The sequence below is a fragment of the Phaenicophaeus curvirostris genome, unplaced genomic scaffold (assembly GCF_032191515.1).
Source record: "Phaenicophaeus curvirostris isolate KB17595 unplaced genomic scaffold, BPBGC_Pcur_1.0 scaffold_75, whole genome shotgun sequence".
NCBI lineage: Eukaryota > Metazoa > Chordata > Aves > Cuculiformes > Cuculidae > Phaenicophaeus > Phaenicophaeus curvirostris.
This window is the reverse complement of record NW_027206697.1, coordinates 832,411-846,283: the sequence shown is the minus strand read 5'-3', so window position 1 is coordinate 846,283 and position 13,873 is coordinate 832,411. Positions and strand designations below refer to the sequence as shown.

General features: G+C 60.9%; 1 protein-coding gene across 1 annotated transcript in view; it reads right to left on the bottom strand.

Annotated features, from left to right (window-relative positions):
* Window positions 1-15: 15 nt before the first annotated feature.
* Window positions 16-13,873, bottom strand: part of CPSF1 (cleavage and polyadenylation specific factor 1) — a 54,569-nt gene continuing 40,711 nt past the window's right edge. The window contains 8 exon segments of the mRNA XM_069882041.1: window positions 16-164; window positions 1,338-1,476; window positions 4,860-4,989; window positions 9,039-9,188; window positions 11,200-11,247; window positions 11,635-11,701; window positions 11,812-11,988; window positions 13,596-13,748. Coding sequence (XP_069738142.1) covers window positions 117-164; window positions 1,338-1,476; window positions 4,860-4,989; window positions 9,039-9,188; window positions 11,200-11,247; window positions 11,635-11,701; window positions 11,812-11,988; window positions 13,596-13,748 — 912 coding nt within the window. The 3' untranslated portion in view covers window positions 16-116.

The window sequence follows — 13,873 nt, the reverse complement described above, 5'->3', positions numbered from 1 at the left end:
GGGGCAGCACTTGTGGGGCGGGAGGGGGGGGGGGGATGTGTGGGGCGCCGTGGGGCAGCTCGGGGGGCGCCGGGGGGCAGCTCGGGGGGCAGCTCGGGGGGCAGCTCGGGGGGCCCTCAGAAATGCGCCGTCACCCGGTCGATCTCCAGGAGGTCCTCCAGGATCTGGGGGGGGGCAGGGAGGGGGCGTCGGGGGGGGGACCCCAAACCCGGCCCCACAGCCCCTCACCCTGCCCCATAGACACCCCACAGCCCCACAGCCTGCCCCACAGACACCCCACAGCCCCACACCCTGCCCCACAGCCTGCCCCACAGACACCCCCACAGCCCCACAGCCTGCCCCATAGACACCCCGCACCCTGCCCCATAGACACCCCACAGCCTGCCCCACAGACACCCCACAGCCCCACACCCTGCCCCATAGACACCCCACAGCCTGCCCCATAGACACCCCACAGCCCCACAGCCTGCCCCACAGACACCCCCACAGCCCCACAGCCTGCCCCATAGACACCCCGCACCCTGCCCCATAGACACCCCACAGCCTGCCCCATAGACACCCCACACCCTGCCCCATAGACACCCCACACCCTGCCCCACAGACACCCCACAGCCCCACACCCTGCCCCATAGACACCCCACAGCCTGCCCCATAGACACCCCACAGCCCCACAGCCTGCCCCATAGACACCCCACACCCTGCCCCATAGACACCCCACACCCTGCCCCACAGACACCCCCACACCCTGCCCCACAGACACCCCCATTCCTGCCCCATAGACACCCCCATTCCTGCCCCATAGACACCACACACCCTGCCCCATAGACACCCCCATTCCTGCCCCATAGAGGACCCGAACCCAGCCCCACAGCCCCATTCCAGCCCCATAGACACCCCACAGCCTGCCCCATAGGGGACCCAAACCCAGCCCCACAGCCCCATTCCTGCCCCATAGAAGACCCAAACTCAGCCCTGGAGCTCCATTCCTGCCCCACAGCCTGCCCCATAGACACCCCCATTCCTGCCCCATAGGGGACCCAAACCCAGCCCCACAACCAGCCCCATAGACACCCCCAACCCAGCCCCTCACCCTGCCCCATAGACACCCCTATTCCTGCCCCACACCCTGCCCCACACCCAGCCCCATAGAGGACCCAAACCCAGCCCCACAGCCCCATTCCTGCCCCATAGACACCCCCATTCCTGCCCCATAGAGGACCCGAACCCTGCCCCACAGACACCCCTCACCCTGCCCCACAGACACCCCCATTCCTGCCCCATAGGGGACCCGAAGCAGCCCCAGAGCCCCCCTCCGGCCCCACGGCCGCCCCACTGACGATGTCGGGGGTCGTCCCGATCTTCTTGGCGAGCTCGTGGCGCTCCAGGGAGCTGAGGTAGAGGAAGCGAAGCAGCAGCTCCCCGTCCAGCACGTTGCGCACCGCGTTCTGCAGCCCCCGCCGCTCCGTCTGCAGCAGCCTGCGCCCCACGACCCCCTCAGCACCCCGAAAACCACCCCTGCACCCCAAAAAAACTAAAAACCCCCCTAAAACCCCCCTAAACCCCCCTAAAAGCACCTAAAAAACCCCTCAGCACCCAAAAAACACCTGCACCCCCCAAAAAACCCTAAACACCCCTAAAAACCACCTAAAAACCCCCTTAGCACCCCGAAAACAACCCCTGCACCCCAAAAAAACCCTAAACCCCCCCTAAACCCCCCTAAAAACCCCCTTAGCACCCCAAAACCAACACCTGCACCCCAAAACACCCCTAAAAGCCCCCCTAAACACCCCTAAAACCCCCCTCAGCACCCCGAAAACAACCCCTGCACCCCAAAAAAACCCTAAACCCTCCCCAAACACCCCTAAAAACACCCTAAAAACCCCCTTAGCACCCCAAAACCAACAACTGCCCCGTGTTCTGCAGCCCCCGACACTCCGTCTGCAGCAGCCTGCGCCCCAGAACCCCCTCAGCACCCCGAAAACCAACCCTGCACCCCAAAAAACCTAAAAAAACCCCTTAAACACCCCTAAAAACCACCTAAAAAAACCCTCAGCACCCAAAAAACAACGCCTGCACCCCCAAAAATCCCCTAAAAGCCCCCCTAAACACCCCTAAAAACCCCCTCAGCACCCCAAAAACAACCCCTGCACCCCAAAAAATCCCTAACCCCCCCCAAACACCCCTAAAAACCCCCTTAGCACCCCGAAAACAACCCCTGCACCCCCAAAAAAACCCTAAACCCTCCCCAAACACCCCTAAAAACACCCTAAAAACCCCCTTAGCACCCCAAAACCAACAACTGCCCCGTGTTCTGCAGCCCCCGGCGTCCGTCTGCAGCAGCCTGCGCCCCAAAACCCCCTCAGCACCCCAAAAAATAACACCTGCACCCCCAAAAAAGCCTAAACCCCCCCTAAAACCCCCCTAAACACCCCTAAAACCACCTAAAAACCCCCTCAGCACCCCGAAAACACCACCTGCACCCCAAAAAAACCCTAAAAGCCCCCAAGCACCCCTAAAAACCCACTAAAAATAACCCTCAGCACCCCAAAGAACCCCTAAAAATCCCTTCAGCACCCCCAAAAAAACCCCTCAGCACCCCAAAACCAACAACTGCCCCGCGTTCTGCAGCTCCCGCTGCTCCGTCTGCAGCAGCCTGCGCCCCACAACCCCCTCAGCACCCTGAAAATGACCCCTGCACCCCAAAAAAACCCTAAAACCCCCCTAAAAAACACCTAAAAACCCCCTCAGCACCCCAAAAACAACACCCGCACCCCCAAAATAACCCTAAAACTCCCCTAAAAAACCCCTAAACACCCCTAAAAACCCCCTCAGCACCCCGAAAACAACCCCTGCACCCCAAAAAGACCTAACCCCCCCCTAAACCACCCCTAAAAACCACCTAAAAACCCCCTCAGGGCCCCAAAACCACCACCTGCACCCCAAAAAAACCCTAAAAACCCTCTAAACACCCCTAAAAATGCCCTAAAAGCCCCCTCAGTGCCCAAAAAAAACCCTAAAAATCCCTTCAGCGCCCCAAAAAACCCCTCAGCGCCCCCAAAACCCCTAAAAACCCCCTCAGCACCCCAAAACACCCCTAAAAATCCCTTCAGCGCCCCAAAAAAAAAACCCTAAAAATCCCTTCAGTGCCCCAAGGAAACCCTAAAACCCCCCTCAGCACCCCCAAAACCCCTAAAAAACCCTCAGCGCCCCAATAAACCCCCCTACCCCCCCGAGCCCCAATAAGCCCTTAAAAATGTGGGTTGCTATGGGTCGCTATGGGGGTTGCTGTGGGTCGCTATGGGTTGCTATGGGGGATGCTATGGGTTGCTAGGGGTCGCTATGGGTCGCTATGGGTTGCTATGGGGGATGCTATGGGTTGCTATGGGGGTTGCTATGGGGGTTGCTATGGGGGTTGCTATGGGTTGCTATGGGGGATGCTATGGGTTGCTATGGGGGTTGCTATGGGGGTTGCTATGGGGGTTGCTATGGGGGTTGCTATGGGGGATGCTATGGGGGTTGCTATGGGTTGCTATGGGGGATGCTATGGGTTGCTATGGGGGTTGCTATGGGTCGCTATGGGTTGCTATGGGTCGCTATAGGGGTCTCTGGCTTGCTATGGGTTGCTATGGGTTGCTATGGGTCGCTATGGGGGTTGCTGTGGGGGTTGCTGTGGGTCACTATGGGTTGCTATGGGTCGCTATGGGTCGCTATGGGTCGCTATGGGGGTTGCTGTGGGGGTTGCTGTGGGTCGCTATGGGTCGCTATGGGTCGCTATGGGTCGCTATGGGGGTTGCTGTGGGTCGCTATGGGTCACTATAGGGGTCGCTATGGGTCGCTATGGGTTGCTATGGGGGTTGCTATGGGTTTCTATGGGATGCAATGGGACGCACAGGGTTGCTATGTGGGTTGCTATGGGTTGCTATGGGTTGCTATAGGGGTGGCTACGGGTTGCTATAGGGGTCGCTATGGGTTGCTGTGGGTTGCTATAGGGGTCGCTATGGGGGTCTCTATGGGTCGCTATGGGTCGCTATGGGGGTTGCTGTGGGTTGCTATAGGGGTCGCTATGGGTCTGTATGGGTTGCTATGGGTTGCTATGGGTTGCTATAGGGGTTGCTATGGGTCACTATGGGTTGCTATGGGTTGCTATAGGGGTCGCTATGGGTCGCTATGGAGGTCTCTATGGGTCGCTATGGGTTGCTATAGGGGTCGCTAACGGTCACTATGGGTTGCTATGGGTCGCTATGGGGCTTGCTGTGGGTCGCTATGGGGGTTGCTATGGGGGATGCTATGGGGGTTGCTATGGGTTGCTATGGGGGATGCTATGGGTTGCTATGGGGGATGCTGTGGGTCGCTATGGGGGTTGCTATGGGTTGCTGTGGGTCGCTATGGGGGATGCTATGGGGGTTGCTATGGGTTGCTATGGGGGATGCTGTGGGTCGCTATGGGGGTTGCTATGGGGGTTGCTATGGGTTGCTATGGGGGTCGCTATGGGTTGCTGTGGGTCGCTATGGGGGTTGCTATGGGTCGCTATGGGGGTCGCTATGGGGGTTGCTATGGGTCGCTATGGGGGTTGCTATGGGTTGCTATGGGGGATGCTATGGGGGTTGCTATGGGGGTTGCTATGGGGGTTGCTATGGGTTGCTATGGGGGATGCTGTGGGTCGCTATGGGGGTCGCTATGGGGGTTGCTATGGGTTGCTATGGGGGATGCTACGGGTTGCTATGGGTTGCTATGGGGGTTGCTGTGGGTCGCTATGGGGGTTGCTATGGGTTGCTATGGGGGATGCTATGGGTCGCTCTAGGGGGTCGCTCTAGGGGCTGGGTTTGGGGGGCCGCTGTGGGGGTCCCGGGGGGGGTTACCTGAAGGCGCGGGGGTTGAGCCCCGCCAGGTGGGGCAGGGCGCTGCTCAGCGCGTTCTGCAGCATCAGCAGCCGCCGGTACGGCTTCTCCTGCATGGGCAGCAGCAGCCCCAGCCCCCCGTCCAGCGTCGCTGCCCCCCGAAACACCGTGAACCCCAAAACCGGAGCCCAAACCCCGGACCCCAAACCCCGACCCCGACACTCATCACCTCAACCCTTCCACCAGCCCCTGAACGCAGAAACCGGGATCCCAGAAGCTGCACCCCGAAATGGGGACCCCCCCAACCAGCCCTGAACCCCAAAACTTGGAGCCCAAAAGCTGCACCCCGAAACTGGGAACCCCCCGAATCAGCCCTGAACCCCAAAACTTGGAGCCCAAAAGCTGCACCCCAAAACCGGGACCCCCCCAAACAGCCCTGAACCCCAAAACTTGGAGCCCAAAGGCTGCACCCCGAAACTGGGAACCCCCCGAATCAGCCGTGAACCCCAAAACTTGGAGCCCAAAAGCTGCACCCCGAAACTGGGACCCCCCCAAACAGCCCTGAACCCCAAAACTTGGAGCCCAAAAGCTGCACCCCGAAACCGGGACCCCCCCAAACAGCCCTGAACCCCAAAACTTGGAGCCCAAAAGCTGCACCCCGAAACTGGGAACCCCCCGAATCAGCCCTGAACCCCAAAAGTTGGATCCCAAAAGCTGCACCCCGAAACTGGGAACCCCCCGAATCAGCCGTGAACCCCAAAACTTGGAGCCCCAAAGCTGCATGCCGAAACTGGGAACCCCCTGAATCAGCCCTGAACCCCAAAACTTGGAGCCCCAAAGCTGCATGCCAAAAGCGGGACCCCCTGAATCAGCCCTGAACCCCAAAACTTGGAACCCCAAAGCTGCACCCTGAAACGGGGACCCCCCCCAAACAGCCCTGAATCCCAAAACTTGGAGCCCAAAAGCTGCACCCCGAAACCGGGACCCCCCGAATCAGCCCTGAACCCCAAAACTTGGAGCCCAAAAGCTGCACCCCGAAACTGGGAACCCCCCGAATCAGCCCTGAACCCCAAAACTTGGAACCCCAAAGCTGCACCCCAAAACAGGGCCCCTCCCAGTCAGCCCTGAACCCCAAAACTTGGAACCCCAAAGGCTGCACCCCGAAACTGGGAACCCCCCGAATCAGCCCTGAACCCCAAAAGTTGGATCCCAAAAGCTGCACCCCGAAACTGGGAACCCCCCGAATCAGCCGTGAACCCCAAAACTTGGAGCCCCAAAGCTGCACCCCGAAACTGGGACCCCCCCAAACAGCCCTGAACCCCAAAACTTGGAGCCCCAAAGCTGCATGCCGAAACTGGGAACCCCCTGAATCAGCCCTGAACCCCAAAACTTGGAGCCCCAAAGCTGCATGCCAAAAGCGGGACCCCCTGAATCAGCCCTGAACCCCAAAACTTGGAACCCCAAAGCTGCACCCTGAAACGGGGACCCCCCCCAAACAGCCCTGAATCCCAAAACTTGGAGCCCAAAAGCTGCACCCCGAAACCGGGACCCCCCGAATCAGCCCTGAACCCCAAAACTTGGAGCCCAAAAGCTGCACCCCGAAACAGGGACGCCCCCCAAACAGCCCTGAACCCCAAAACTTGGAACCCAAAGGCTGCACCCCGGAACTGGGACCCTCCCAAACAGCCCTGAACCCCAAAACTTGGAGCCCAAAAGCTGCACCCCGAAACTGGGAACCCCCCGAATCAGCCCTGAACCCCAAAACTTGGAGCCCAAAGGCTGCACCCCGAAACTGGGACCCTCCAAATCAGCCCTGAACCCCAAAACTTGGATCCCAAAAGCTGCACCCCGAAACAGGGACCCCCCCAGTCAGCCCTGAACCCCAAAACTTGGAGCCCCAAAGCTGCACCCCGAAACCGGGACCACCCCCTAAAATCAGAGCCCCCCCAAACCTGCACCCCAAAACTCCCCCCAGAACCCCCATACCCCCCTGTACCCCAAATCCTGCACCCTAACCACCCCTTGCACCCCAAAACTCCCCCCAGAACACCCAGAGCCCCCCAAAATCCCAAACTACGCCCCCCCAAGCCCCCCTGAACCCCAAAATCCACCACCGAGAACCCCCACAGCCCCCCCAAACCTGCACCCCAACCCCCCCAAACCCCTCCTGCACCCCAAAACCTGCTCCCTAAAAACCCCACAACCCCCCAAAACCCCTCCGTACCCCAAACCCTGAACCCTAAACACCCCCTTGCACCCCAAAACTCCCCCCAGAACCCCCACAGCCCCCCAAAACCTGCACCTCAAGCCCCTAAAGGCCCCCCAAAACGCCTCGGTACCCCAAAACCTGCTCCCCAGAATCCCCACAGCCCCCCAAAACCCCCCTGTACCTCCAAATACTCCCCCGAACCCCCCCAAACTCACCCCCCAGCACCCCCCCAGCCCCCCAAAACCCCCCTGTACCCCCAAACCCTCCACCCTAAACACCCCCTTGCACCCCAAAACTCCCCCCAGAACCCCCCCAGCCCTCCAAAACCTGCACCCCAAGACCCCCTACACCCCAAAACCTGCTCCCCAGAACCCCCACAACCCCCCAAAACCCTGCTGCACCCCAAACCCTGAACCCTAAACACCCCCTTGCACCCCAAAACTCCCCCCAGAACACCCCCATCCCCCCCAAAACCCAAACTATGCCCCCAAAAGCCCCCCCTGTACCCCAAAACCCACCACTGAGAACCCCCACAGCCCCCCCAAACCTGCAACCCAACCCCTCCAAACCCCTCCTGCACCCCAAAAGTGGCTTCCCAGAACCCCCACAGCCCCCCAAAACCCGCACCCCAAGCCCCTAAAGTCCCCCAAACCCCTCCCAGGACCCCAAAACCTGCTCCCCAGAACCCCCACAGCCCCCCAAACTCCACCTGTACCCCCAAACCCTCCACCCTAACCACCCCCTGGCACCCCAAAACTGCCCCCAGAACCCCCACAGCCCCCCAAAACCTGCACCCCAAGCCCCCTTGCACCCCAAAACCTGCTCCCCAGAATCCCCACAGCCCCCCAAACCTGCACCCCAAACCCCCCAACCCTCCTGCACCCCAAAACCTGCTCGCTAAAAACCCCACAACCCCCCAAAACCCCTCCGTACCCCAAACCCTGAACCCTAAACACCCCCTTGCACCCCAAAACTCCCCCCAGAACCCCCACAGCCCCCCAAAACCTGCACCTCAAGCCCCTAAAGGCCCCCCAAAACGCCTCGGTACCTCAAAACCTGCTCCCCAGAACCCCCACAGCCCCCCAAAATCCCCCTGTACCTCCAAATACTCCCCCGAACCCCCCAAAACTCATCCCCCAGCACTCCCCCAGCACCCCCAAAACCCCCCTGTACCCCCAAACCCTCCACCCTAAACACCCCCTTGCACCCCAAAACTCCCCCCAGAACCCCCACAGCCCCCCAAAATGCCAAACTATGCCCCCCAAACCCCTCCTGCACCCCAAAACCTGCTCTCTAAAAACCCCACAGCCCCCCCAAACCTGCACCCCAGCCCCCCCAAACCCCTCCTGCACCCCAAAACCTGCTCCCTAAAAACCCCACAGCCCCCCAAAACCCGCACCCCAAGCCCCTAAAGTCCCCCAAAACACCCCCAGGACCCCAAAACCTCCTTCCCAGAACCCCCCCAGCCCCCCAAAACCCCCCTGTAACTCCAAACCCTGCACCCTAACCACCCCCTTGCACCCCAAAACTACCCCCAGAACCCCCACAGCCCCCCAAAATCCCAAACTATGCCCCCGAACCCCTCCTGCCCCCCAAAACCTGCTCTCTAAAAACCCCACAGCCCCCAAAACCCCCCTGCACCCCAAAACCCTCCACCCTAAACACCCCCTTGCACCCCAAAACTCTCCCAGCTCCCCAAAAACCCAAACTATGCCCGCCAAAATCCCCCTGAACCCCAAAATCCACCACCGAGAACCCCCACAGCCCCCCCAAACCTGCACCCCAACCCCCCCAAACCCCTCCTGCACCCCAAAACCTGCCCCCCAGAGCCACCCCAACCCCTCCTGCACCCCAAAACCAGCTCCCCAGAACCCCCCAGCCCCCCAAACCCCCCTGTACCTCCAAATACTCCCCCGAACCCCCCCAAACTCACCCCCCGGCCCCCCCAAACCCCCCCGCACCCCCAAACCCAGCCCCCCCGTGCCGCTCACCGAACCAGGTGATGTGTTTGTTGTCCCAGGCGCGGCGGGAGGGCCCCTCGGCCGCCCCCCGGCACGGCGTCCGCCACAGGCTGGTGACGTGGGCCCCGAGGTGGAAATCGGCGCGACGGAGCAGCCGCAGCCCCCCGAAACTCTCCTTGGCTGCAACCAGTGACACCAGTGACACCAGTGACGCCAGTGACGCCAGTGACGCCAGTGACAGCAGTGACGCCAGTGACAGCAGTGACGCCAGTGACAGCAGTGACACCAGTGACAGCAGTGACGCCAGTGACAGCAGTGACACCAGTGACAGCAGTGACGCCAGTGACACCAGTGACAGCAGTGACGCCAGTGACGCCAGTGACACCAGTGACAGCAGTGACACCAGTGACAGCAGTGACGCCAGTGACAGCAGTGACGCCAGTGACAGCAGTGACAGCAGTGACGCCAGTGACGCCAGTGACACCAGTGACAGCAGTGACACCAGTGACAGCAGTGACGCCAGTGACAGCAGTGACACCAGTGACAGCAGTGACGCCAGTGACGCCAGTGACGCCAGTGACGCCAGTGACACCAGTGACGCCAGTGACGCCAGTGACGCCAGTGACAGCAGTGACACCAGTACACACCAGTACGGCACACACAGCACCAGTATGGCCTATTATGGCACTGGTACGGCCCCAGTGTGACCCAGTGTGGCCCCAGTGTGACGCAGTGTGGCCGCAGTATGACCCAGTCTGACCCAGTCCATCCCAGTATGACCCAGCATGACCCCGTCCGGCCCCAGTATGACCCAGTACAGCACCAGTATGACCCAGTCCGTCCCAGCATGACCCAGTCCGTCCCAGTATGACCCAGTCCAGCCCCAGTCCAGCCCCAGTACGACCCAGTTCGGCCCCAGCATGACCCAGTGTGACCCAGTATGACCCAGTCCGGCCCCAGCATGACCCAGTCTGGTCCCAGTATGACCCAGTTTGGCCCCAGTATGACCCAGTATGATCCAGTATGGCCCAGTCCACCCCAGTGTGGCCCCAGTATGACCCAGTATGACCCCGTCCGGCCCCAGTATGACCCAGTCTGGTCCCAGTATGACCCAGTCCGTCCCAGTATGACCCAGTGTGACCCAGTACGACCCAGTCCAGCCCCAGCATGACCCAGTCCAGTCCCAGTATGACCCAGTCTGGTCCCAGTATGACCCAGTCCGTCCCAGTATGACCCAGTGTGACCCAGTACGACCCAGTCCGGCCCCAGTATGACCCAGTTTGGCCCCAGTATGACCCAGTCCGGCCCCAGTATGACCCAGTGTGACCCAGTACGACCCAGTCCGGCCCCAGCATGACCCAGTCCAGTCCCAGTATGACCCAGTTTGGCCCCAGTGTGACCCAGTATGATCCAGTATGGCCCAGTCCACCCCAGTATGGCCCCAGTATGACCCAGTCTGACCCAGTCTGGTCCCAGTATGACCCAGGCCGTCCCAGTATGACCCAGTCTGGCCCCAGTGTGACCCAGTATGACCCAGTCCGGTCCCAGTATGACCCAGTACAGCACCAGTATGACCCAGTGTGGCCCCAGTATGACCCAGTCTGGTCCCAGTATGACCCAGTCCAGCCCCAGTGTGACCCAGTATGACCCAGTGTGACCCAGTATGACCCAGTCCGTCCCAGTATGACCCAGTCCGGCCCCAGTGTGACCCAGTACAGCACCAGTCTGACCCAGTACAGCACCAGTATGACCCAGTCTGTCCCAGTCCGGTCCCAGTGTGACCCAGTCTGACCCAGTCTGGCCCCAGTCTGGCCCCAGTCTGTCCCAGTCCGGTCCCAGTGTGACCCAGTATGACCCAGTCTGACCCAGTATGACCCAGTCTGTCCCAGTCCGGTCCCAGTCTGACCCAGTCTGTCCCAGTCTGACCCAGTCTGTCCCAGTCCGGCCCCAGTGTGACCCAGTCTGGTCCCAGTCTGTCCCAGTCCGGTCCCAGTCTGTCCCAGTCCGGTCCCAGTCTGACCCAGTCTGTCCCAGTCTGACCCAGTCTGTCCCAGTCCGGCCCCAGTGTGACCCAGTCTGGTCCCAGTCTGTCCCAGTCCGGCCCCAGTCTGTCCCAGTCCGGCCCCAGTGTGACCCAGGCTGTCCCAGTCCGGCCCCAGTGTGACCCAGGCTGTCCCAGTGCGGCACCCACCTTCGGGCAGGTACATGTAGACCAGGAGGTTGCGGTCGCGGTCGGACACTGCGGGGACAGAGCTGGGTTAGAGGGACCCCCCCGGCACCTCCAGGGACCCCCCAGAGCCACCAGGAGACCCAGCGTCACCCCCAGGAGCCTCGTGGGGGCACCAGGAGACTCAACGTCACCCCCAGGAACCCCATGGTGGCACCAGGAGACCCAAGGTCACCCCCAGGAACCTCGTGGTGGCACCAGGAGACCCAAGGTCACCCCCAGGAACCTCGTGGTGGCATCAGGAGACCCAACGTCACCACCAGGAACCTCATGGTGGCACCAGGAGACCCAAAGTCACCACCAGGAACCTTGTGGTGGGACCAGGAACCTCGTGGTGACACCAGGAGACCCAAGGTCACCCCCAGGAACCTCGTGGTGACACCAGGAGACCCTCGTTACCCAGGAAGCCGAGCTGGTTGCCGTCCACCATGAAGTCGACGCTGTAGACCTCCAGGGGTTTGGCGTCCTGCGAGGAGGAGAAGACCTCGGGGTCAGCACCGGTGGCCGGGGTGGCCCTGGCTGGTGGCCCTGGTGGTGGCCCTGGTGGTGGCCCTGGTGGTGGTGGGGGGGTCGCACCCGGCTGACGAGGGAGAGGGTCTTGCTCTCCTCCTGGTAGCGCAGCAGCGAGATGCTCTTCATGAGGTCGGCGGCCAGGATGAAGCTCTTGACGCTGATCATCTGGTGGATGTAGAGCTGCGTGTCGATGAAGGCCATGCCCGTCAGCTCGTTGTCCTTCAGGCTCCACAGGAAGATCTGCACGAGGGGACACCATGGGGACACCACGAAGACCTGAGGGACACCTCAACCCCGCCTTGGGGAACCCCAGGCCCATGGGGACGCTACAAAAAACCTGAGAACATCTAAACAACGGGGACACCTCAACAACGGGGACACCTCAAAGTCGCTTGGGGACATCCCAGAGCCATGGGGACACCACGGGGACACCACGAAGACCTGGAGATACCTCCAACCCGCTTGGGGACATCTCAGACCCCCTTGGAGACACCTCAAACTCCTCAGAGACACCTCAACAATGGTTTGGGGACACCTCAAACCTGCCTGGGGACATCCCAGAGCCATGGGGACACCATGGGGACACCATGGGGACACCACGAAGACCTGGAGATACCTCCAACCCGCTTGGGGACATCTCAAACTCCTCAGAGACACCTCAACAATGGTTTGGGGACACCTCAAAACCACTTGGGGACATCACGAAGACCTCGAGATACCTCCAACCCGCTTGGGGACACCCCAAACTCCTCAGAGACACCTCAATAATAGTTTGGGGACACCTCAAACCTACTTGGGGACACCACGAAGACCTGGAGATACCTCCAACCCGCTTGGGGACATCTCAGACCCACCTGGGGACACCTCAAACTCCTCAGAGACACCTCAACAATGGTTTGGGGACACCTCAAACCCACTTGGGGACATCACGAAGACCTGGAGATATCTCCAAGCCACTTGGGGACATCTCAGACCCCCTTGGGGACACCTCAAACTCCTCAGAAACACCTCAACAATGGTTTGGGGATGCCTGAAACCCGCCTGGGGACATCCCAGAGCCATGGGGACATCATGGGGACACCACGGAGACCTGGAGATACCTCCAACCCACTTGGGGACACCTCAACAATGGTCTGGGGACGCCTCAAACCTGCCTGGGGACATCCCAGAGCCATGGGGACACCATGGGGACACCACGGAGACCTGGAGATACCTCCAACCCACTTGGGGACATCTCAGACCCCCTTGGGGACACCTCAAACCCCCTTTGATCCCCCCCAAACCCCCTTTTTTATCCCATAAGCCACCTTCAACCCCCCCAATCCCCCTTTTTTGCCCCCCAACCCCCCTTTTTTGCCCCCCAAACCCCCTTTTATCTCCCCCAACCCCCCTTCTTTCCCCCCCAAACCCCCTTTCATCCCCCCAAACCCCACTTTTTGTCCCCCAAACCCCCTTTTTTACCCCTTAAGCCTCCTTCAACCCCCCCAAACCCCCTTTTATCCCCCCAACCCCCCTTTTTTGCCCCTTAAACCCCCTTTTACCCCCGCAAAACCCCCTTTCATCCCCCCCAAACCCCCTTTTTTGCCCCCCAAACCCCCTTTTATCCCCCCCAAACCCCCTTTTTTGCCCCCCAAACCCCCTTTTTTCCCCCCCAACCCCCCTTTTTGCCCCCCAAACCCCCTTTCATCCCCCCCAACCCCCCTTTTTGCCCCCCAAACCCCCTTTCATCCCCCCCAAACCCCCTTTCATCCCCCCCAAACCCCCTTTTTTGCCCCCCAAACCCCCTTTTCGCCCCCAACCCCCCCTTTTCCCCCCCAGCCCCCCCTTTTCCAGCAGGGGGTCCCCACCTTCTGGCCGATGGCGGAGACGAGGTAGCCGTGGCAGTGGCACAGGGCGGTCACCGGCCCCTTCTGCTCCTTCTCGTAGAGAACCTTGAACTTGTTCTTGGTGAGCGGCTGCCCCGGCTCCGGCACCACCTCGATCACGTCCATGATCAGGATCTGCCCCCCCCAGAGGGACCCCAAAAATCAACCCGGGAACCCCAAAAACCGCACCCAGAACCCCCAAAACCGCACTGAGAACCCCAAAAACCGCACCGGGATATCCCAAAACCAACCCGGGAACC